This window comes from Temnothorax longispinosus, chromosome 10 (assembly GCF_030848805.1).
Source record: "Temnothorax longispinosus isolate EJ_2023e chromosome 10, Tlon_JGU_v1, whole genome shotgun sequence".
NCBI classification, from domain to species: Eukaryota; Metazoa; Arthropoda; class Insecta; order Hymenoptera; family Formicidae; genus Temnothorax; species Temnothorax longispinosus.
The window spans coordinates 19,617,052-19,643,355 of record NC_092367.1 but is presented as its reverse complement, the minus strand read 5'-3'; the positions used below and the strand labels follow the sequence as shown (position 1 = coordinate 19,643,355).

Sequence of the window (26,304 nt, the reverse complement as noted above, 5' to 3'; positions counted from 1 at the left end):
GTTTTCTACCCCCACCCCTCCCGAAGAGGAAGCTCTTGGTATGAGGTAGGACACGTCGATATTAACCCGTAGCCTCTGGCGTTGGCAAAAACGAGACTCGCATTTAAAGCCGCGAATACTGTCTCGATAAAAGGAAACGCGAGATGCGAAGGCACACAATAGTCGGCAGCCGCGAAGATCTAAACGCGTATCACTTCGGTATAATAACCTCTATCTAGATGTAGCTTTTTGCCGAATAAAGGAGAAAGTGTGGCACAGGAATGGGAGTGAGATTTGCGCGAATGTATTGCTTTTATTCGGTGTAGTTGAGTATACTTCTTTCCTATACGACTTCAATATTTTTTAAAATAATAAAATACAATACAGAACTACAGACAATACTAAATACTATCTATTTATAGAGAAAGGAAAAGAATTATGAAAATTATTGGCCAAAGCTTTCTATGTGTGCTTTGTGTATACAGCGCATACGTTTACTTTTTCATCTCAAGCGAAAGTACGATAAAAAATTTAAAGTAATATTTTTATTTAAAAAATTAAATCTTCACGAGAAAGTCTGATTATTCAGTAAAAAAAATTTATGCATCATTTATATTCTTATGGTGCGTGCGGTAATTTCCAACACTTTTCCCCAGAAAGTTACAGGAATAATTTCGTGGCACATTTGGGCGTTACCATGACAGCCGTCAATTATCCGACTGTATAATGACGCGAGACGCGAGCGAACAATAATAAGCGGGGAGCGCACCGCTTTCTCCAGCGTTGACGTATCGTTGATATTTCCATGCGGCCGCAATTTATCTCGGACGTCGTCGCCGTAAAGTGAATCTTAGAATTGCCGCGGCCGGAACCCCGCTTTCCGCGGAGAGAGATAGAAAGAGAGACAGATCCTCATCAGTCATTCATTCCCGCGGGAGTATCCTCCGCTCAGCCGGAGACGGAGCTTTCCACGGGAAAGCTCCTTCTCTCGCGAGATTCGGGCACGATTATCGATTAAGTATCTTACTTGAGCGCAAGTCTGCCAGCAGCTTGTCGGAAGAACTTTGTCGAATCATTGAAGATCCGTCGGACGAAGAAAGTTGCCGAGAGATGACGAGAATGACGGTATTCAGGACAGAGATGATAGCATAATCAAAAACATTTGAATTTCTTAATAACAAATATATATTGTGATGTAATGATATCTAAATTTGAACAGATTGGACAAATTTTACAGTTCAGTACATTTTAATTTATTTTAAATCGTAATGATTGAATCTAATCCAATTTGAGTAAGAAATGCTCTGCTTTGTGAATATCCTTGAATTATCGATGCTCTTTTTTTGAAAGAAAAATCTACTTAAATTGCTCAAAGAATCTGTAGATGAAACAAAGTGCGAACAACCGGAAGCACTACGTGAAAAAATAATATGACAAACAGTATTCGCTTGTGAACTTCTTTGAGCCGTGATAGATTCTCGAACACAGAAATCTCTAAAGAAAACGAAGTGAATCTTCAGATGTTTCTACCGACGGATCCTCAAAGGGATCGAACTTGCCCCGTGTTTTTAATTCGGCGTCTACAGGATGCCTTCGTTATTTTTTCCTTCTCTCCGATGATGACGATGGCCTCTCTCGTCTAAGCTACTCGGGAATTTCCATTCAGGCAAGGGGTCGAACAGCCGAAAAAGCTCCGACAAACGCTTCCTTCGGATCGTTACTTCCTCAGAATAGAGCTCGATGAGAAGGTCGTAGCCCCATTTTGGACCAGAATAAACGAAAAGACAACCCCGCCATGTACGCCGCAGGACTCCCGCTTAATCGCGCTAATATTCTTTGTTTCCCGTTTTGCAACTTCTTATCCGCCTCCCTTTTCCCGGGCCGGAAAAGCGCGCCGACCGTGAAGGGAAACGCAGGGAAGGACGAGGATGCAAGGGGTGGATTAAAATTTCGCGCTACGATAACTCTCGCGGAACTTTCGCCCTCGCCTCGTTCTGGAAACAGTCTCGAAGTCGAAAACCTCTCTCTCTCTTTCTCTCCCTTTGCACACATTCCACCCTTAAATGTCTGAACCTTTATATTGTCAAAGGAAAGTGACAATATAACGCGGAATGACAAGAATTTGCGAGAGATAGAAACAAAGAATAGCAAGGTGTAAACGATATAAGACGTTTTAATTAAATAGGAAGATCTGAATGTTCAGCCCTTATTTGGAAAATTGAAGAAGAAGAATTTATATATTATATATATATATGTGTGTTTTTTAAACATTTTATGACAGTACATTTATATCAACCTTGACTTGAATGCTAATCTCGTTAAAAGATTTAGCCTTACAATTAAAGTTGATATAAAGGTACTGTCTTTTGACATGGTTCAGCGTTAAAATTGAAGTTGATATAAATTACTGTCACGTTGTGTATAAAGCAGAATAATTTGCGAGGTAAATAGTGCATTTTAAACAAACCGTGGAAAATGAAAACTTTAAATATCATGTACTTTGCGTACTTGCGTAATTCGAAGGCGCGTGCAATCTTCTTTCACGGAATGCAAATCGCTACGCTACCGCACTTTCGGTAAAATGCTTTTAATAAAAGACTTCAAGAGAAGGGATACCATAGGCGTCGATTTGCCCGCATCTTCTACGAAAAACTTTTAAAATTTATAGTCAAGTTTATAGTCTCTGTCTCTCTTTCTCTTTCTCTTTCTCTTTCCCTTCCGAAGAGAAGGAAAGCGGTTTCCGCTCGCGTAATATTCAATTACGCTGTCCGCCTTCTGGAAATCGTAATTGCTTTCGAAACTACTCGGAGTACCGCTTTACTCGCCGGGACGCCAGAATATCCGGGAAGGTCCCAAAGGAAGAAAGTGATTCCGCTAGCTCTTCCCGGGAGCTACTTCATCCTCCTTCGTCGCTTCAAAATCTCACGAAAGTTATAATGAAGAGATTTTTGCGTCAAACGCCTAGCGGCGCCGCGAGCGCTTAATTAACATTGTGTTTGCACCTGAAAACCCGACCGTGCATTTACTCACGGTAATTATTAATGTCGGTCTCGATCAATCAGCGATCCGGTGAATAATCGCTGCCGCTCGAATTGGCTTGGCTTTAAAATTATATTGAGAATTGATTACACAGCCTGGATGAAAAATACTGATAAAAATATTAAATATCTTTCAACGATTGAATAAAAAAAAACGCAGAACGTCGATGAAAATATTTTTTTAATATCGATGGTAAACATTTTTTCCTAGTTTTATGCAGGCGTATTTTTAACGGGAGTAAGTAAATATTTTACGAGAACAAGTAGAGATATAAAACGTTAAAACATTTTTACAATATTTTATTTTTACCCAATTTTTTATTGTCCATCGTGATTGTTGGTTCAGGGTTTTTTTCCTGGGCTGTGAACTTTGTAAATTAATATTCCAAGGAGCCGAAGCGATGTGGCTTCTTCTCGGATCAGAGGAAAACGCCGCATGTTCCGAAGACGATCGGGGCGAAACGAAACTTCAGCGAGAACCCGGCGCGCAACTTGTTAGCAATTCCCTCCACGGTGAAATGTATTTCTATAGAAGTTAGACAAGCGTCGTTTACCCACCGGCGCACAAGGCGAGGATGACGGCGAGACAGAAGGGAAATTCCGTTCCTGAAGAGAAAAGCCACGTAACGTAGATTGTAGACGCCGAATAAATTAACGCCGTTACGGTTTGTCGAGAGATGTCTGTGGTATACATTATACAATATGCGTAAAAGCTGATACCGTAAAACGTGACAAGATTCGACTTTGCGAAAAATTGAGAAATATTCCAAAAAGTTAGATAATAATTAAAATGTAAATCCGAAAGTGTGGTGAAGGAAGTATACAAAACTAGCGTATATAGAAATCAGCAGCAACATAAATTAAACGTTCTTCGAGTTTAATACGATATAAAAGTAGGTCCAATGGATCGAATATTCTATATTAAATCCATAAAAAACGGAATCCTAAGAAATTCCGTGGAAAAACTATCGCGTTGAATACGACCGAGGGAAAGTGTCACGAAAGTGCAAGTATACGAGAGAAGGGAATAAAGGAGAGACGATCGATGAAGGGCTGAAGTAAACTGGCTGGAAAAGCGAGTCAAGAAGACGACGTCGACGATGACTACGAGCGAGGCAGATGAGGAAAAGGTTAAGGAGAGGGGAAGGGAGGGACGCGAGGGTCGGTCGAGGCACTTTCCTCGAACAAAGTTGAGGTAAGGGCTGCGAGTGATGATGACTAATGTACGTGCGAGCAATTTACATCCCACTTTCCTCCTGCGAGATATCCTCCCGCATTCTGGACCCAAGACCCTGCCGTTTCAAGGGAGTGGCGGTTCTCCTTCGTCCCCGTTAACGTTACGTCGTCTCCTCGTCGGCGCCGTCGTCGACCTTCCTTCGCTCTATCTGCCCTTCTCTCAAAACCCTAAACCTCGAAGTACCGACGTAACCCTCGTGTCGTGGCTGTCTGCCGGGAAAGCGCGTCGAGCAGTCATCAAGTCGACGTTTTGGCAAATTGCCTCTGTTTTTATCATGTGGGAATATTCCTGCAGCCGACATCCGGCTCGGAAACGCGATCGGGGGACGACTTTCGCGGGATTAGAAAGAGAGCTCGTTACACGGAGAGGTTCTTTTTAGTTTGCCGTTTGAGTGCGCTGTGTGAAGCCTCGTGCTGTTGCCACAAGAAACGTGTTTGATCTTCATGACTACCCTCGTGTAATTTCTGCCGGTATAAACTTCTGACAGTCGCGTAGATAAATAAATGGATAATTACATTTGTGAGATGGATGTGTGATGAGTAAAAACGACTGAGTAAACTATCAAAAATAATGAAAGAATGCAAGTAAAATTTGTTCTTTGAATAAAAGATTGGAAACACTGAGTAATTTCGTTAACATTTTCTAAAAATATGATTTTTCTAATTAATTAATTAATTCATTCTATATAGAACGACAAAAGATTTTCTTGAGACCAGCATAGAAAGTTCAATAACGCAATTGATAATGCGTTATTATCATGCACTGTATCTCATGGTGTTTTTATTGCAGCATACTCTGATGACGTTGCCGTCTCTCTATGTATGTATAATAAAGAAGAAAACTTATCCTCGCTTTTCGCCACGTTACGATGTCTCATGCAGATCTCGCGACATCGTATTTAAAGTCCTGCCGGAAGCGTTGTCGCATTTGAAATTCCTGTGACTTTATTTCACGCGGTTGTGGCTCTCGCGTTTTGCGGTTACTTTCAGCCTTGTGTGCACTGTATCTCGCGGACAAAAGTGCAAACGATGTCGATTTGCAACGGTTCGGAGTATCTCTTGGGCGGCTGCGTCTTTGCGGCACGCCGCCAGTTGTGTTCCCAGTCTCAAATTTGCGTCTCAAAGGCAGCCTAACGACTTTACTCGGGGCTCGAAAAATGCTGGTGCAAAGGCCGGCGATTAGTTATGCAGATTCGTATCACACGCGCCGTTAGCATCGATTCATCGGCGAGATCCGCACCCTCCGCGCTACGGAGCAATCGTCGAGACAACAAAGGATCTTACCTCCCGTAACGCTATCAAAACGCAGCATGTACAAGGGCAGTTTTCTCTCTCTCTCTCTCTTTCTCTCACGCGATTTACATTCTAATCGAGTACTCCCACATACGGATTTCACGGCGTCTCGTGCCCTTTACATTTTAATTTCTCTCGTGAATTACGTCGCCGTTGGGACAATAATTGCAATGGGTAGTTCAATATTAATGCGAGGATTTTTAATGAAATTAGTTTGGTTTCGCAATTGAATAACTGAATGTCAACAGGAACTAATAAAATATAACGTAACTTTAAAATTAAGAAAATAAGTCATTTTTAGAAATAATGCATTGTCAGATTTTGCTAAACTACTTTGATGAAATGTTTTAATAAAAGTCGGTTGACTAACGCACATTTTCTTAACAGAATGTAATATCGAGTTACAGAACATAGTTACGATTCCATCCTGAAATCACGGAGCCGTCGCGACAATCAATAATCCGTCCCGAGTCGAAACCCAATACGATCCAGGAACTATCCCTTTTACGAGTATGCATCCGCCACTCTTTCTAGTCGGTCGCGGAACATTGATCAACGCGTTTTCCGAGGTGTAATGCGAATCCGAGCGCGACGATACATCAATACGCCGAGACGAGAGGGAGAGAGAGAGAGCCCTCGGGGGCGGCCGAAGTAAATTCGAAGGCGTCAGGGATGAATGATAGAGGGTGGGCGAGGGCCGGCGGCGGAGGGTGCGCGAAGGGCCGAGGAGTGAGTGAAAGAGAGGAAGAGGAAAATCCTACCCTCCCGGATCTTACGGCGCCACGGCGCGACGCGTCGCGACGCGACGCGACACGGCGTCGCAAACAACCTGACGGGGTACATTGTCGCGAGAGACACGCTCGATAGCATCGATCATTAATGTCATGAAAAACAATCACGAACGAGAGAGAGACTGCCATGCCATAATCTAGGGATTACCTTCGATCCAGGATGACTGTGAAGAATTTTATTCCGGAGAGATTTCACATTCGGGGTGCCTCGGAAATAAACGGAAAATAGTTTAAAGATTCAAGAACATCTTTTATATAAATTGTATGTACAACTAAATTTAAGTTAAATACCGATATCATGCATATTATTCTGTTGATATTAATTTATTTTCAATCTGCTTGCCATAAATTAATATGTAGGCGATAAAGTTACATAATCCGAGAATAGTTTACTGTTCACAAAGAAAAGTTTTGCGACATGTGACACTTTTTCGAGCAATTCTCTTGTTTTTAAAATACGCTTGTATTTTTCCGAGAGAAATGGCATTTGAAAACGCAAACAGTTGTTATACTTTTGTTTTTAAATCCCCGGCTTTGTGTCGCATACGGTTTCATTGTTCCCGCGGGGCTATCCTTCCGAATCACTCGCTAAGGCTAATTCGAGTTGGAAGGTAATCTCTGTTTACGGTGCGCGATTAATCTCCTATCGCTCACGCATATTTATTGCGGCGACACGTACGCGCGCGTATTTGTGCATGGATGCCTGCGCGCGGAACGACACGCGGTTGCGGCCGCGAGATAGAATACGATCGGAAGGGTGGAAAAACACAGTGGCCGCGGTATTTTGTGGAAGGGTTGAATCGGGCGGGGACGGAGCGAATGTAGGCTCGGCGACCATGCACACACTGTGTTTTATAAATTGCGGCGTGGAGGAAACCGATATACATCCCTTCTCGCGATTCTTTTTACAATAACCCAGGCGTATTATTTTAGTCGCTTGGAAACTCGCAAATTTTAAATACTGTTGAAAGAGAAAATGCATTCTGTCGATACCTAATTAATATTTAAGTCGAAAACACTTAATAAACTATATATGTATAGATTGAAAAAAAGCATCATACGCGATAAGGTTTGCAGTTTTATTAAAAAATTAAAGTCGAAGAAGAAGATATCGAAGAAGATATCGTAAATCCATTCTCATCAGTATTTAGTGATATATTTAAACATAAGATACATTTAAATATACCAATTTGATGTAGGAGTGCGTATTCAAACAATAATAGTTTATTCGAGGCTTTATTGGGCGTTCTCCAGCTGATACGCGCGACTCTCTCTAAATCTCGCGTCGTTGGATCGGGAAATAACGTACTACCCGGTATGCCCGACAATGTCCGTACAGAGCCCTTTAATGGATTTCTACTATTTCACTTGCAGCGTCCGAACTGGTATTTAGCATGAGCCACGCGTATCCGATAATCGGGTGAAATTCATGCTCGTTGGATACTGTACAGACTCCGGTGTCGGTTCCAGCTATAATTTCTCGTTACGAAGCACGGTCGTCAGCTCATAACGGCGGAGAGACGACACGGGGATGAGGGAGGGATGAGAGAGATAGCGGTCGCCGACATCCCTCGCCATTCTACTTTCGAATACCGCGAGAAACTCGCCAGCTGCGCGAATTTTATTCCGCACGACTCCGCGTCTCTTATAAAACGCGAAGGGTGCTCATAAATTTTTCATCGGCCCAGCTTAAATGTTTTACGTGCCTATCTCCATATTTATCGAGCTCGACCTTGCCTCTCGATACACGCAATTAATTACCCCTGTCCTAAACTTACGATCTTACTCCGTGAATACTCTCGATTAACTTTTTTGCACGACGTTTACAATATATTGAATAAATTTCCCAAAATATATATACTTAACAAGTGCAAGTTGCTTTCTCGTTGAAATTAAATGGGAAATTACCATTTAAACGAGGATAGCATTTAACCATTTTCAAGTATCTAATTTCTCTTTAGCTTTTGGTTTTTCTTCGTGAATTTTTTATTTTCTACATTATACATATGTACATACGTAAATTTTATCTTACAACGAACTTCCGCAAACGTAAAATATGACCTTTTCGTTAGTTTTTGTCAGGAAAAATGTATCAACCATGAAAATTGCATTGACGTAATAAAAAATCGGCAATCCACAGCAATGGCAGCAATTAACTGTATTCTCTCCCTCTCTCGTATTAGCTGCGTCTCTTGTGCACTTGCAACCGCGCTATTACACTGTCCGAGCCTTTCTTACGCTCGAGCCGAACGGGCGATCTATTAATCACGGTAGCAACATGCAAGGGCAAATCGTTATTGGCCGTCGCACTGCCGGCCCAGATCAAAGGACGACGATGCGCGCATCGAGCGAGGTCGACCGGATACGTGAGCGGTTCACGTCTCGGCGACTCCTCCGGGCGACGATTAGCCGCGGATCGTCATGCGTTCATTACCGGAGGCCCCATCCGTACGCACGAGTAACGCGCTTGTCTGTTACAGAATCGGCGCGGTGGAGCGCGCACTTAATTTAACCCGAACCTCACATGCAGATCGTCGGTCTGGGAACCACACAAGATGTCACTGGTCCTAAAGAAAAGAACGTAGTGCGCACGTTTCTGAACCGGTCTCATCCTTTCCTTAACGACAATAATCTCTAAGTCACGAATAAAGAGTTCTTCTCTCTCGCGAATCGATTTTCAATGGAGAAATAGTATATAGTAAAAAATGATATTTCGCGTTTGAAATAAAATTATTGGAATTGCAATCTTAAATATATTTATTACGCGTAATAATTATGCGTGGTTGATGGTCAGATAAATGCGACAAATTAAAAGAAACATTTAATGGTTTTGAGTTATTCCCCGCAATTCGTGAGACTGGGGCATTAATCTGCAGACCAAGTTACATGCTTGCGTCATAGCAAACAAAACTCCCATGAGGCTGTAAATCGTACCCCAGTAACCCATTCTGATCGCCTGAAACTAGAGACCTAAGCAATGACTAATGACTGAACCGAGTTAGGGCAAGGTTGCTCGATGTATCGCGGTTCACGACAGACGGGCTGATCGGTACACAACTTTGCACTCTGATCCGTGGCCGTGTCGTTTCGACAATGGACCATCTTGCATAATTAAATGACTATTTGCACGATAATTTCTTGCCCCCTGACGTTGTATGCTATTGGGAAGAGTCATAAAGGGAACAAAATTGCGGGAGCCTTTAAATTATTATTTTTAGAAGATGAAAATACGTAATATTCGCTTGCATTTGCATTTCAATGAAATTATATATTGTTTATGTGGCACATATTTCTTTTTTAGTTAATATTATATAAGATATATAATTCCCCGGTGGTACAATTTATTTTTAATTATTTAAAAAGAATTTAATGAAGATGTTGGCGTCTTTCAGCGAAACAAGGAGAAAGAGAAAAATTAACTGTCTTTTTCATATAAATTGTTTTAAATATATTCTAATTCTCCTCTTAAATATATTAATCCTTCTTCTAAATATATATATTTGGAAAAATTAATATTATAGGTATTAATTGATATTATATATTTTCACTTTGGCAAAAATGCAAGATTAAACCGAATTATATTAGTTATAATATAATTACGAGATGGACATCGCACACTTCCCACTTCCCACGTTCGTATCGCTACAACTGAAGAGATTGTAAGTAACGAAGTAACGTTGATTATAATTTAGGCAATCTTAATACGCCATGGAATCGCGGAGTTCCGGAGGATAACTGTCCATCCCTTTGCTTTCGCTTGCCTGTCCCCTTCGTAATATCCGGATTGTCATAATGATGCACGTATATACCTCGAGATTTCGAGCCGAGCCGCGCGATATCGCCAGCGCTCGAGCCCCACGATATTCCGGCTATCTCCGGGCCGCATCCCATTGCCCACATCGTCGTCACTCTCCCTGGGGGCTTTATGTTGCGCGGTGGAAAGGTTTTTATCGGAGGGCGCACTCTCTCCGCGTCTCCCGGTCTCTTTAATTAATGGGGAAACGCACGCGCGCAGAAATGCGCGCCGTTTCCGCCCGGCGAATTAGTCAGGGGTTTCTCGGGACAAAGGACGAAAGGGCTCGCTGCTAACCTCACTGACCCAATCCGAAGGACACGGATCCCGTTATTCATGATTGACCATTACTCTTCCGCAGCAGGTGTCGACCGACCCGATAAAATCTGAATGGGGTCGAGATCACGATTATGTTTTACCTGTTGGGGGCTGACGCGAACATGACGTGAACATTATTATTTGAGAAGAAAAGAGGAATGAGGAGAGGAAGATCTGATATTCGCCTTTATATCTGACGAAAGATTCATTGCTTAAGAAACTCGAAACGCATCACATAAAAGTTAATGAGCGTTAGCAGTCAAATTCTTTCAACTGATTAAAATAATGATAACAATTATCTTAATAAATGAAAGTAAATATCGAATATTAAGAACTTATGTTAATATCGATTTGATTTACCGAAATAGCCAAATCGTTTCCGAACTATCCGCCGCGTTTTCTTCTTTCGCATTCGTCTAAATACAATGCGGGAAACGTAACGTAAAGCTCTTCAGCGTTATCATCACGTGCCGTTTCTTGTTCATATTCCGGTAGACGCTGAAAAGCTCGCGTCGAGCGTGTAAAAGCTCTCGGCGAAGAGTCCTTCATGCGGAATATTAAATCAAGACTCCGCCTCCGTCTCTCTTTCTTCTCCTTCTCCACCACCACCATCACCACCACCACCACCTCTACCTCCTGCTACCTCTGTCGTTCTTCTCCTGCCAGACTTCGTATCTTTGCTCCGTCGCGTTCCGTTGCGAGACGTGCTTTCACGTCTCGCTTTGACATCGAGATACATACCGCGACGCGCTTGATATTTGACACGAAAACCCGCGTATCATCGCGAGTGCTTGCAAACCTCACACGGCTTTGCCAGACCAATACAGATGATATTGCCGAGCATTTATTTCCGTAGGCAAATCTGGAATCTCTGCTTCTCAATGATTACATTTTGTACAAATGAGTTGCGCGTTGGGAGATAATTAAAATTTTCAAGATAAATCACACAGGAATATCTTTCAGATATCAAGTTTAGTATGAACAAATCGAACAAATTGAAGATAGATTAAAAAGGAGGCTTTCCATTTAGTGACACAAATCGACACAAACGACATTCTATCTTTCTTGGCTTTCTTGGCTCAATGAGTAACAAAAACAGAACGATACTTGTGTCGACTTGTGTCAGTAAATGGAAAGCAGCTAAAGATACAAATATTTCAATTTACTATGTTGAATTTATTACGATAAGATTTTTTATAAAAAAAAAATGATTTATTTCTATAAAATAATATTATATAATTTACTATATTTACATTATTAATTAAAAAATCCAATGCTTAGGTAAAGAACACATTTGCAGTATTTTATATCAAGTTATTAATTTTATTATTATTATATGGGCTACAAATGCTTATGATATTATTCATATGATATCTTTTATTAAGTAATGAATATCTTCGTAACTTTCTCTAATTAAACGCTATGTTCATAGAGACCTATTTGCCTCGTAAATTCGATTTAATTAGCAGAAACCATCGTGATACCGTTGCATGCATTCTTTGCCAGTGCATCGCGATTTCCCGAATCGACGATAAATCCTCTTGTTCGGTTATATCCGGAGTAGTGATTAAACGATAGTTTAATCGATGCGGATCGTCGATTTTTCTGGGAAACAAATAAAGCCGTGTCCAGTTCCCACTGCCCCCCTCCCTGTGGGAGAGGCAAATTATTCAAAAGCCCCATCCGCTTTTCCCTCCCGCGAGCGCTATAATGCGAGTGCCCGCCGCTTGTATACAGGGGGGTTTGTATTAGGGGGTTTGTGCAGGCGGTACCATAAGCACACTGCATATGGGTATCGGAAACGCGCGTAGATCACGCAGGATTATTCGGACACCCCCGGCGATCCCTAAGCTCTGTTGGATGCATGCTAATTGCCGTAAAGGCACATATCCGTGTACGTCGTCTGTCTACAGGGTGTTCCGGCATTAATTATTCCGATCTTAATTAATGATCGATCACTGTTGTTCACGCATCGATTTTGCCTTCATTAGAATATCAAAGCTTCGACACACATCTTATTTGCAAATGAATATCGATTGAAAATGAAAGGTTTATTGATAATTAAATTAGGTACGTTCATCTAACAGAATTTTCTCACTTAAATGTAAGAGAAATGTATTCTTTATTTCGCAAAACTTTATTTCGAGATTTACGTACCGAGCTTTGTGATGAATATCGAAAAATCCCAATAAATAATAAGTGACTTAGAATTATTTGCCAAGGATAAACTGACTTCAAATTTGTCAAAAAATTGTTTATTGAAATTAATTGTAAAGATCTAATTAAATATTTATATTTTTTAAAGTAAATTCGAGAGAGTTTTGAAACACCATGTATATACATGTGTTCTGCTATCTATGTACGGAGATGACATGGTCGGCGTTCACGAATGTGTGTATGTGTGCTTAAAAAGGAAGGGACGGTTAATAGGGGATGGCGAAATCCACCCCTATAGACATCCTTTCGAGAGCACCACGAAAATAGCGCAGTCCATGAACAAACACGCAACTACACGCGCAACAAGGAAAGCGAAGAAACACGGACGGGGTCCTGATCCTCTAATGCACGAGCTAAACTTTTCTAACCTTATTTCGATGAAAATATCTCTTGATCGTTAAAACTGAGATTTATTACATTGAAATAATTTAAATTGCAACATGTAAAAATATATTGCTGAAAAGATGCGAAGACCAATCTACAAAGAATGAACTCCAATTACATTGGAGACGTTAAAATAAAACAACTACGGAAAATTAAATGAAAACTTTTATTGTCTTGTTGAACATTAAAATTGCATAGGAACCCCAGGCGATGTAGTTTTTATAAAAATATCAGGTATCTCTAAATACATAAAGATTACTACTTTCGGAATTAAACAAACCGACTGAAATTTGTAAAATGTACAAAATAAAATGAATTTTTACAAGCGATCCACTCAGCAAGAGAAATCGATCACTACGAGCAGTATTAATGCAAACCCCTTTTGTGTATCGCACCATTCCCGCGCACGTTAGAGAAATAATCCCTCATGTTTATGTATCCCGGACCCTCGCATCCTTTAATGCGCCCTATGAATTTTTTTTCAAAGCGCCGCGACGGTTGAATATTTTTCGCATTACGTTAAAAATGAAAGTACGGTCCTCGAAGGCGGATCTCGCCGCGAATAAATCACCACGCGCGAGGTCGACTCGCGAAGGCGGAAGCGGCAGACTGAGGCGGTTCGGCGGCGGTGGTGTTTCGCGTAAAATCAACTTAAGAGAATTTTCAGATGTCGAATTTCCGTAGCGTGCGAAACTTCCGAGAGAAGTCCCCTCTTCATCGTCTTGCGTTTAGGTGCGCCGATTCTAATCACTTTTAAAATGTCGTAAAGCGGATCAACTGTAAAGGATATTACGGGCTAATCGAAGTTATGAATTCATTAGGCGAACGCATGGAGGTAAACGAGATTACGAAGTCATAATTGAAGGCTGGCTGAAATCGCGCTAATTCACACTGGCCCATGTCGTTCTCGATTGTCTGATCATAGTCTTGATAATCCCGTAACATTTCTGCAGACATGGTTCACAAGTAAAGGTGCGAATTTAAATTTTTTAAATGACCAATTTCTATTTTTAAAAAAATTTGATTGAGATTTTTGTGTACGTATTTTTTCTTTTTTATAGTGTATATAACTATTTATTTTTCTATACATGTGTAATTATACGTTTCCGCAAAATGTCGAAATAACAGTCAAATTGAAGCGTCGAAGGTCGGATTCTAAATAATTATGCAAGCGCGATCATTAACATATCCGTTGTAATTATACACTACCGGTCTCGTCGTAATTATTGAGCCAACCAAACTTAAACCGATGCTTTGGCTCCGGCCGTAACCGTAGCTCGCATGGAACAGCACACGGGGGTGCGATTTAATTAATTAGGGAAACGACGATTGCCCCACGACGACGAAAGGGTTGGTCGTCACCGGAATAGCGCTATCGATTTTTTTCGCGCTTTTATGCAACTTTCCTGCCCGTTTCCATCGCGAGGGAAGCATTACAAAAAGTATTTAAAAAGTATTTAATGTTTACTAGAAAAATGATGATAATAATGAAAATGTTGGAATTACGATTTCTCATGATACATTCTCATTGCAAAAAATGTCGACGCAAATATTTAATTTTTTAGGAAACATTTAAAAACTATTTATATTTACAAAATATTTAAAAAATTCTTTATAAGACAAAAATGTCTCTGTAACTTTATAGAGTTTGAAGATGAAAAGTGAAAGTCTCACACGTTTAAATACATATAACGTCACCCTCCCGGGCTTTTAAACCAGAGCGCAGCATTGATCGTTCAATTCCCCCAATATTGGTATAAAACGTCTCTGCTAATAGCGATCGTGACTCGCTATCGTGACTTAACATTCTCGTTCGTTTCGACTTTCCGCGAATCACTCGATAAAGTATATTAACAGGTTGCCAATATCGTGAAAAGTCCTCGGTAAAAGGGGACCGGCGGTGACGGTCGACATTGTGAAGCGAACAATTTAATATGCGCGGCCGGGACGAAGATTCGGGGAGATGTAGGCAGGTCCTTATCGAGGAGACCCTCGCGTTTCTACCGTCGGCATACCTTATCTATCTTCTGGCAGTCACAAAGCCCGAGATCTCTCCCGTTTATTGGAAAGCTCTGCCATCGACTAACCGTAGGCGCGCGGGATGAAAGGCGAACCCCGCGAGCTCTCTCGCGGTATTATCGATACAGGGTCGTCCCGCATTCGACCTACGGTATGTCGTCTGAATGTTGATGCCCGTCGGGGCAATTTGGTAGAAGCTCGGAATTTGCATGACATTCCGTTTTGAGCGATCGCTCCGAATACGATGTCTCGACGAATAATTGAGGGGACTTCCGCGAAAAAATGAAAGACGAGCGTGGAAAAGAACGTTATGCGAATGTCGGATTTGTTTGGACGGCATTCCTGCGAGGGAAACGCTTCTGCAATTTTAAATTAGCGATATATACAGCTATTACGTATAATATATATATACATATATATAATATTACTTTTGCGCTTTTCTTGAAAAGAATATGAATATGAAAGTTATGAGACAAATATACGATTCTGGCATTATTTCCTAAAATTCTAATTTACAATTTGCAAAAAATCTAGTTTCTCGACTCTTGTTTCGTGCATATCTTTGTCATTCCTCGCGCGAGAATTTCGCAAGCCAGACACGTCTGTCTCAGCACGACGACGACACGAATCAGCGCGCAAACGTGCAACCGGAAGTCCTCGTGTAAGCGAACGCATATCGTGCACATGCGCGAGGTCGCGCTCACAAGGGTTGTAAGTAGTGAGTCAGAGGCGACGCGAAGGGGATGAAGAGAGGAGGGAAGGTTGCCACCACTACCACCGTTACCACCACCGCCGCCACCGCCGCCGCTGCCGGCCGGTTAATCGACGACGACGGGGATGGGTTCGTCAGTTGGTCGGAAAGCGTCGCGGCGCGACGTGGCTCTTCGTGCTCCTCTCGAAGACGACGACGACGACGACGATAACGACGTGGATCGCTTGCTGTCGCTCGGCATACTCGGCGGCGAACACGAGAATGCGAGTCGGCGACGCGCTCTTCGGATGACGAAGATCGAGCGTGCGGGGGACATGTCCGGCGGCGAAGTGCGAAGCGGAAGTTGACGGGGACGAGAAGGACGAAAGTGGCAGACTGTCCTGGGGACAGGGACATGTTCCTCGACTCGTGGAGATGACCGAACGCTCGACGGTGTTTGCGTGACGGGTGGTTCTAACGTCTCTCTCTGACGTCCTTGACGCGAAGAAGCTTGATCGACGTGAAGCATTGCCTTAGTCCTGCGGGGATGCGGGCCCGCGGAATCCTCTACCTCGAAAATTCGTGATATATCTTTTGTACGTATCTTCTAAGGACTGCTTCGAGAGACCTAGATGTAAACGCGACCCTTGGAATAGCTTTTGCAAGCCTGACAAGCAACTTGAGTGAATGAGCAAGCTCGGTGCAAACTTGATGGAACCGAACAAGCTTCGTGGAGGCAAGCAAGTAGCTACACTTAAGCAAGCAAAGGAAAGGATTACTCGGGAATATTTTTAATCGCGTCATTGCGAAACTCCGTTCATCCCGCGAGTTCGAGATACAATTAAAAGGCAGCTGCGCGACGATTTACTAACAGCTGCGACAACATCGCTCTAAGGGGTAGAGCGTTAAACGGTTCGCGCTGTCGTCCGAGGTACCGGAGTCGATTGTGGAAGACGCGGGGGTGGTGGAGACGAAGGAGGGTGGTGCGGTCGTCGTTGTCGATGGTAGTCGTGCCGGTCGAGAGAGCAGCTGCGACGGCAATAGTCGTAACACTAACAGCAGCTGCAGTAGTATTAGTACGAGCAGCGATAGTGGTGTTACCGGTGGTAGTGTTGTCGTTGGTGATAGTGGTGGTGGTGGTGGTAGTGGCAGTAGTAGTGGTAGTGGTGTCGGTGAAGGACTGTCGTACAGGGGTGGCTTGCCACGACTTATAATAAAGGGACCGGTGGAGGGCCCGGCGAGTAGCAGCAATAGCAGCAGCAGGGTGGCCGCGCGAGTGCACCCGAGTTGGGGAACGGGCGCGAGAGGGGTGGGCCCCTCTGCACCCTCAGGACCGGGGGGATGTCCCGCGGCCGACGGCGTGCGTGGTCGCAACGTCGCCGTCGGCGCCACGACACAGAATCGCCAGCCGATGGGCGCCAATCTTACTAAACAGAGCAGGGTGAGTTCTTCGCTTCAAGGGTCGACACGCGTACATGGCTTTTGAAATGAGTCTTCTCATCGGTGCGTGCACCGTGAATGAAATCTGCGAGGGAAGACCAGCGTTCTTTGCGTGCATAGAAAAATTCATTCGGATTTTTTAAAATATTGAAGTTGCATGAGGAATCTCTTGCGAATATTAATAATAAGTCATGATACTTCTTTCGTCTTATTACTTATTCCTGAAAACTAAGGAGATAAAATTGAATTTTCTTATAAAAATTTATAAGTGATACATGCGATAAACAGATTCTTTAAAAATATTAGGTAATAATATGACGTCCACATGTATCCGATCTAATTATTACAGAGTAGTATATGATTTTAATTATTGTATATATCGATAAACGCGAAGACAAACAATCCTATCGATAGTAAGATAACCGAACGATAGCGCTTATGCAGGAATGAATAATAGCTCGAGAGTAGAAATGATACGGCGCCGGAGACTGAATGAATGGTACTGTGATAAACACGTGGGTGAAGAAAAAGGCAAACGAGAAAATTCACGGGCCATTAAAAACGCTCGCAGGTATCTGCCCGTAGATATCTGCGCTCGTGAGAGACTGCCATTCACAGGGTTCTTTCGTTGCCGATGAATGAAGCATTCACGCACTCGCGCGTACTTTCGCCCGCATTCGTGACCTTTACGAATTCGTCGATCGGCAGGCACAATTTAGCTGCTTTTGCCACAAAGGCGGATTTTGTATGATCACTATTGAGTCCGAATGGTCATTGTTCAACATAAAATAATAATACATTTAATTTCTTTATATTACAAAAATAATATAGATATAAAAATGCTAACGAGTGAAAGATTGAAGAGAACCTCAGAATAGAACTGAACTCGTTAGATCTCTATAGATAGCAACGAAACCATCTTGCAAGCATCTAATTGCCGAAAAACTTTACTATTCTTTAATTCTATTCTTTAAATTAGCCTTAAACTAGCTTCTATATAGTTTTAAAAATAATTTTGTTATATTTTAACTAGCTTTAAATATAATATGAAATTATTTCTGAGATACTATATATAGAAATGAGCTTTCATGCATGCGTTCAATACCAACTTCCTAGAAACTCCGGGCAGCATTCCGTACATATGTATATCAAACGTGTCCAGCGAGCAAACTTTTCCGAGCGCTTTATTGACATGAATGCGCAGCGCATTATATTGTGCGATATAATGCATTGACGGCACACAACAGCTGCATGCTTTGATAACGGCCACTTCCATGTGACGGCCGGTGACACCGAATCCGAAACGTGCTGGTTATCAACAAAGTTATACGTGCCCTAAATCGCAACGACCCTACATCACGTTTAAGCCAATTTTTTTGTTATTTATCAGAAATCAGAAATGTCTGAACACACGCAATCTTTTTATTCTAAATCTTTTTATTTCATCATGAAAGAAAACATTGTATCACGAACTTTTGACTGCTATTTCTATAGCGCATTTTACCTCTATACCGTTTGATAAAAACTCACTTATCATATAACCGACAGTTATCGTAAAGCAAAATTTGTGTAACTTATACACGAGGTACTACGAGATACGTAAGTCGCGACAGAAATTATTTAACCATTATCTGTGGTGTCATTTACCTTCGGCGCGACAAAATCAATAGCAAAACGCACGATACCTACTCTGTTGGCAGAACATTTTTATGCCCGGACCAAACAAAGAAATTCCGCGGTGAAACTGGAGTAACGATTGTGCTACAGCTATACTTCCACGCGAACGAATCAAGATGATGTCTGTGTTATTGTACTCGCTCTCTCCACCTCGCGATCCGCTCTTCTGTTATTTCCTCGTAACTTCTCGCGGGTGGAGACGAACCACGATACTCGGAGGTGCGAAAACGAACCGGCCTGAAAGATTTATCGCGACTCCTTCGTCGTGTTCGCGGAGAGGGTATCGGGGATCGCAGGCACGTGACCCAGCTATCAATCCGGCGGAAAAGCGAAAGGCGCTCCCGGCCAGAAGCGCAGCCCCCTGTCTCGTGTCCTCTCATCCTGCCGCCGTATATCCTCCTCCTTTCTCGCACCTCGCTCACCACGTGCTCGCCCGAAAGCGACGGGCGAATTTCGATCGACGAGTCACCGGTCGAGGATCTCACTCGCGATGAATTATTAAGAAGCGCTTTCCGCGACCGGTGATTCTCGGATGTCGCCGCCTCATTAATTATTTGCCGGTCTCGATGATGCAGCTCCAGCCCGTTGATTAGGCGAACCTTTTCGCGCATCTTCCCGCTGCACGTGTCTCGAATGAAGCTGCGTTGCGCACGTGTGCGTCCTCGCTGCAGGGGGATTATCCGGACGCGCGTACGTTTCTCTGTGGGGTGTCTTTGAAGATCGTATCAGTTTTCTGGCGTTAAACTCGATTCGATCATATTTTCGGTGAGGCCGAGAGCTCGTTGTCTCACGATATCGTGCACGTGGAGCAATAAGGTCGTATTACAAAATCTCTGAATCTAAATTAAATTTCAGTACATGTATCTAATATTGTAATAGGATAAACTTCTAATTCAATTGGTAAAAAAATATTTATGGGTCTCTGTTTTATGAATTTTTTTCAATTTTAGTTTTTATATTTAATGTGTGTATCACTAAATTTATATTTTAGGCAAAAGAATAATTTTTAACTATTTTCTATTGTTCCGTGCACAAGTGCGGAAATGTCTTCGTTTCTGCTTCCTTGATTTCGAATAGTGGAAAGTAGACTTGTCATAAAATCACGACTTTTGACGGAATTCGACGGAAAAGGTGCTTGCCTTCGCGATTCGAGTTGTAAAATCTTCGCGAATTTTTCGGGACGACCGAAATCGCGTTCCAAGTGGAAGTAACCTCGCAAATACGACATTCTCGATGGAAAGCAGTCGCGGGGGTGGAATGGAGCGTTCGTTAGGATTTAAGGCTGCCATAAATCCGCTCCGGCCATTCCTTAAACCCTCCGCGCGCGAGTGGCGGTCAGCCCGGCTTTTACCAGATTGTATTCCTCGATATCTCCCCTTTGGACCTCACGTTCACGAATTCACCGGGGTCCTTTCTTCGGCGAACTTACGCTTGATCGCGACGATATCCGTCGACGTTGGCGGAATTTTTACGAATTCGATTGTAAACGCGACGGGCCAAGAAAAATCGGCAACCTTCGTACAAATACGAAGGTATGTGCACCAAAAATATATAACATTATGGATATTAGACGACGTCACAAACATATCGTGGTATCATAAATGATACATTGGATTATATATTGCAATTGTAATGGATATTACGCGCTATTGCGCTATTATGTATTAACACAATGTTCGTTGTAGAAATTTTCGTCTAATGAGATAATCTATCGTCTATTCAAAAGTATTCCAAGAGAAAGAAAGGAGTAATGCTCATTTTGACGAGAAACATAATCTATTGAAATTATTAGAGATTATTAGATTATTCTATCTAAGGTCATTATTTTAAACGCCATTTTTTATTTAGCCAAAATTATTTTTTAATTTTACTTTAAATTATTATTTTTCTCATCAGAATTACCAACGTTTATTTTAATTTCAATATTTACCGTCATTTTGTCTCTTTCTGTTTCTCAAAAATTTACACAATTGTCTTAATGAGTAGACTTGTCCAGGTCCAGGGTTCGATATAAATCTAATCACCCGTCTTTTTTCTAAAGCCGATCGCCACCGTTGCAAATCTAAGAGTATTATATATATTATCCCATACCACATCTCCGAAACTTCGTCCTTCCTGGGCTTCCCAGTCGGGACAAACGACAATTTACGGCCGGTCCCGAGATAGCCGCGGTTACCGGCGGGTTAAATCGCGTGAAATACTGCTTTCGGCACATTGGTCCGGTACAATTATTGATGGCACTTGGAGAGCGGCGGCCGGGACTCGCCCGCGATCCGGAAAGGCGCAATCAATGTGGCGTGCGGCGCTTCGATTTAAATTCATGAATAATTCCTACCCCGCTGCCCCGACGCGACGATCCGAAGATCGACGAGCTTTTTCGGTCGTCGTCTCGCGCATTTTTCCCCGGCTCGTACTCGCGATTCCGGGTTCGCCAGCGAGGATCAGACGCTGCCGCCGCGCCGGTAAATTTCGCCAAGTTCAGATTTACTACGGACCAGAGTTGGGCGTTATCCTAGAAAGAATTGCACGGGATCACCGTTCCCTTTGAATAATTTATTCGGATAACGATTGTCCGTTATTTGCAGTGGCCTATCCGATTAGTTGCTTAACTAAATAATACAGAAATTGCTCGAGTAATATTCGAAAATGTTTTACAAAATGATGTACCAAATGATCACTATTTGGACAATGCACAAATGGTGTTCTTATTTATTTATTATACTTCAATATCTTCGAATAATAGCTATATATAGCTATATACTTTGTTATTCACGTATAGTCATATTTAACTTTGCTTAAAAAATTATTCCCATTTTTATTTATGGAATATTTGTTAGCAAAATTTGACTTAATATAATTACGCCCCGAGTTTCCGTCGTCGCGAAAAATTTGACCGATTGTTTCGATCGCTTCTCTCCCAATCGAGTAAATGAAAAGCACGAATGATTTGACGATGATTTATTAATCATGCCGCTCGTCGCACGTTACCACGAATAAATTATGACGAGTGCGCGCTGATTAATTACAAGTCAATTAACGTTTCCATCCTCCCTCCGGCGAAACGAACAACGAATAACACGGCAACTGGCGTGCCCGTTGCGCGACGCTGCGAACACTTTATTAAATCCGCCATTAATTAATCACACTCGCGCCGGCGATACCTTTCCACGACGCGCGATTGCTCGTATCGACGTCATTATTGCCGATTCATTATTCACGACTGTCGCAACGACGCCGATTTTTTCAGAGCGGCGCGGCGCGGCGCGCAACGCTGAATTTTGCATCGTCCGCGTCGTTCCATCGTCGCGTTAATTACCATCCTTTTCTCTCCCTCTCGCTTTTTTTCCGTCTATCAAGTACTGTCATTAATAAATGTCAACGTTCGAATTGTTGCAGAGGGAGGCCACGCAACGAGATGTGGAACGAGAACGCCGGCAGCGAATGGAGGCCGAAGCTCGAGTACGCGAGGCTACGGCTGAGGCTGAAAGAGCACGCTCGAGAGTCCATCATCTTCAGAGAGAACTGGCCAGGTGAGAGATTTCAGAGTTTAGCTGTTTCCGAAAGAGAACACGACGAAAGTAGTGAAGATTGTTAAATCAAAGTTAAGAATCTCACTTCCCTCTGATTTTCTTCGACATAAATCTTCAATATATTCACGGCTCTTTCCTCTTTCTATACATTTTACGTCTTTTTAGGATACTTTAGACAATTTTTCTATCAGAACGGATTTAAGGAATCACTCGGTTTAATCTAATAATTTTTCCTAGATGACTTATACTCATTAGATCGATGTTTAATTGACTGAAATTTCGAACATGTTTATAACTCGACTAACCTAACTCTTTTCTTGTTAAAAAATATACATATATGATATAAACTTTAAAATTAATACCAAAAAATGCGATTTTTTTTAAGAAAGATACACGCGTCTGAAGTCTCATATTATTTCTTCCTGATTTTTTTTACGCAAGTGACGCAAATAGAAAGCGAAAGGGGATCGCGACTTCAAATCGGCTTACGAAGTTTCCGCCAATAATTCGAGACCGTCGTGTAGCACGCGAAATCGATTTCTTCCCGTTCTTTCGCAGCCTCTCCGCTTCGTGAAAATCGCTTATTTCATTCGCGGCCGTGCAGACGGCATTTTATTTCCTGTGCGCGATACATAAGTATAAAAGTACCGGTGTGTAACGTATAAATAATGAGACCGCGCGCGTTTCTCACGCAATAACCAACGAATCCAATGGTAAATCATCGATATTGGCCCTCGTTCATAACGTCCTCCGATTCGCCCATCTAAATAGCAATCTCCTTATGCCTTTGTCGCCCTCCCCTGCTCCGATTTAATATCGAAACATCGTCGCGATACCGCGAGTCTGGAATGAAAAAGGGCTCTTGATACCGTCGATTAACGAGATTCTTAAACGAAAAATATTTCTTCGTTCTGAAAGCTATTAACGATATGAAAATATGCTTCCGCCATATGTCTCGGAGACGGTCTTGCATTGAGAAACATTTCTATTTTTTGTCAACAGTTATTTTGTTAGATACGTTATTTTAATATTTTATACAAATGCTTTAATTTAAGAACGTTAAGTTTAGGAACTAGAAATTTATGGACTAGAAAGCTACAGATTAAAAAATTACAGATTGCTTACCGAAAAGATCTCTAAATGTATTAAATTTTGCGATGTGCATGTTTCATTGATTCGGTATAAAAGGAGAAGAATCTCGTCTCATATAGCTTTGTTCAAAGAAATATTTTTCAAATAAATACTTCTATTAATCTCGATAAAGTATTCGAATTGATTTCGTCGAATCCTTACGGAGAAACGTTGTTAGCGAACATAAATGGATTTCTTTATCGTCGAGACCATATATGTATACGCGGATTATTTGCCGAATAATTTGATAGATTGGCGCACATTGATCACGAAGGAAGGCTTTCGTGTACATTTCTGTCAAAACCAACGATTCGTTTCGCCAAGTGCACGATAGGAAAGCCCTTCAAACGCGGTCCTTTGACTCGATACCATCGAACGAAAAAAAAAGAGGAATCTTCTTTTTCCCGGGAATCAATAACACGCCGTAGAAATTAAACTGGCGGACCGACGGCCGGACTTATCAATTCGACTGGCTGTAAAAATCGTGGACCATTTCAATGTAGAATATTGCAAAACAACTATAGTCGTTCAGACTTGCATACGAATAATCGAACTAAAATATCAACGGCGCTCTCATTTCAGAACTCTATCAGTTATTTAAAAATTCTCGAAATGAAATGAAACGTAGGCATGTAATAATTTCGGGATTAAAAACGTAAGATTAGTGAGTGGAATAAAATAAACATATAGGATTACCGTGACGGGATTTCGGGATCTTCGCGTGATCTACGTGGGGCTCTTATTCGTTCTGTACACGCGGCTCTCAGGGAAAAATGGCCCGTCCACCGGTCGAGCGCACCACGCAACACGCATGAGCGGTGCGTGTACGGCAAATTGATATCCCTGTTTTACAGCGTGCAACGTGACATGATGCATTATAACCAGCCGGATACGTCGGTATGACGGTTCTCTACGCTGTCGTGAATGAATAATCACGCGTTGCACGCTGCGACGCGTCTGCTCGCTTCCCTTTTGTGTCTCTTACGTCACTCCTTATGTCCGATTTAATCTCGATAAACATTAAATATTGCCGAATTTCAATTTTAATATTATTAAGGCGTTTTATTAGTTTCATGTAATTTAATATATAATATAAGATAGATGCTTTTTGAATCGTTTGACGTGCATTACGAGGAAATGTTTGCCTATGTAACATCAAAATGAAAGATATCTCTCACTAAAAATTATAAACGCAATGTATTGTCGCGGATCGGCAGCTTTTCTCATGAATTTTTGCCTTTCTTCCTATCGCCGACATAAATCAGGACCCAAGTGTTTTCTTCTCTACGGTAGTCCGCCGAAAGCACTTTTCGATAAGAGCGCCGGATTTAAAGGGCCGGACCGGCCGGGCCGGACGATACTTAAAATTCCGGGCTTCGGCATCTCGAAACGGGCACTACGACCGCTCAATTAAACGTGATCTTTTGTTCCCACGGTGCGTTCCCTGCGTGGAATCTAGCCGCGATCGCGGGGAATTAAAAATGCGGCCCTCGTACTGGAAGCGGCTTTTTACGAGCGGCCCGTGAGAGTGAGAGCGCGGCATTATTTTTACGCGGTCGGACACGAAATTGAATTTTCCAAGCTCTTTCGCCCTTTCGGTACGTCGCTACAGAGAATCCTATTAACCACACGTAGGAACAATGCAACCTAAATAGCTGTACGTACATGCGAGGGAGGAAGGGAATGGAAAGTAAGAGAGAATTGTTCGCGTGGCGCACGTACGTCGGCGTCGGTTCTTCGCTTCTCGGATTTTCCCTCGCGCGGACAGGCAATTTGAAAATGCATTTATTCGGTCGGCATTTCTTCGATAAATTGTTAGAATAAGTAATAAGGTAGTCAGGAAAGCATTATGTCGAGTAAATTGTATATTCAGCAACATTGAAATGAATAATTAAATATTAAGTCAGTATTTTAATCAAAATTTAAAGATTGACAAAGATGATAATTAAAAATATTGATTAAAGAAATTTGTAAAATATAAAATTATAGTTTACATAAAATTTGTAGCTTTTGTCTTGTACAGGCTCATATAAATGTCAATCGAAGATTTGTGACGAGACTTCAAATCCGAACGATACATGGTAAAATATAACAAAATAAAATTCCAATCGTGGCAGATATGAATCCGAGGAGAAAGACTCGTATTGCAATTCGTAACGCAGCATTTTGCTAAAGTATTAAACGACGTAAAAGCGGACGTGAAGATGCAGCTACGCGAAGATCGATGCGCAAACGCGTGTTATTTCGCGGATATGAAAGCGAGCCGTTTTCGGAGCGCTTGCCGGAAATTAATCTTCGTCCCGCGCACAATCGTGCCGCCGAACTCCACATCCGTTCTACCGGCGGCGTCGATGACATTGTTACACGGCGTATCCCCCCGTGCACGTATGGAACGAATGTTGATTCGTGACCGATGAAGTTTCGACGCGACGGCGACGCGTTAACGAACGCGAAATCGACGTGTCCCCGGCGCGATGCGCGATACGCGCGTAAAACCGACGAACGTAACAATTTCCATATGATAATGACATCGATGCACAAAGGGTACATCATGTGAACGCGCCATGCGCGCGATTGAACGCCGATACGCTGTTTATTCTGCCGACTCTGAGTTTGCAAAGCTCACGCGTGCGTGCGTCGAGACGTGCGTGCCGCTGCCACTCACGCGACTACCAATATGTGTAAATAGTAATTACAATTACGCAATCAGAGAAACCGTCGCGTCACCCTAACGGAGATTCGTTCTCGGAAATGGAATATGTAAATT

At 42.2% G+C, this 26,304-nt stretch overlaps 1 protein-coding gene across 4 annotated transcripts in view; it reads left to right on the top strand.

Annotated features, from left to right (window-relative positions):
• Positions 1-26,304, top strand: part of LOC139820734 (uncharacterized) — a 193,473-nt gene that overhangs the window by 151,350 nt on the left and 15,819 nt on the right. For 3 of the 4 annotated variants that reach the window (XM_071791205.1, XM_071791208.1, XM_071791207.1), the window contains exon 6: positions 22,273-22,406. In XM_071791205.1, coding sequence (XP_071647306.1) covers positions 22,273-22,406 — 134 coding nt within the window. Of the gene's footprint in view, positions 1-15,930; positions 17,201-22,272; positions 22,407-26,304 lie in introns of those variants that run through there. The other variant, XM_071791209.1, reaches the window with a different exon arrangement.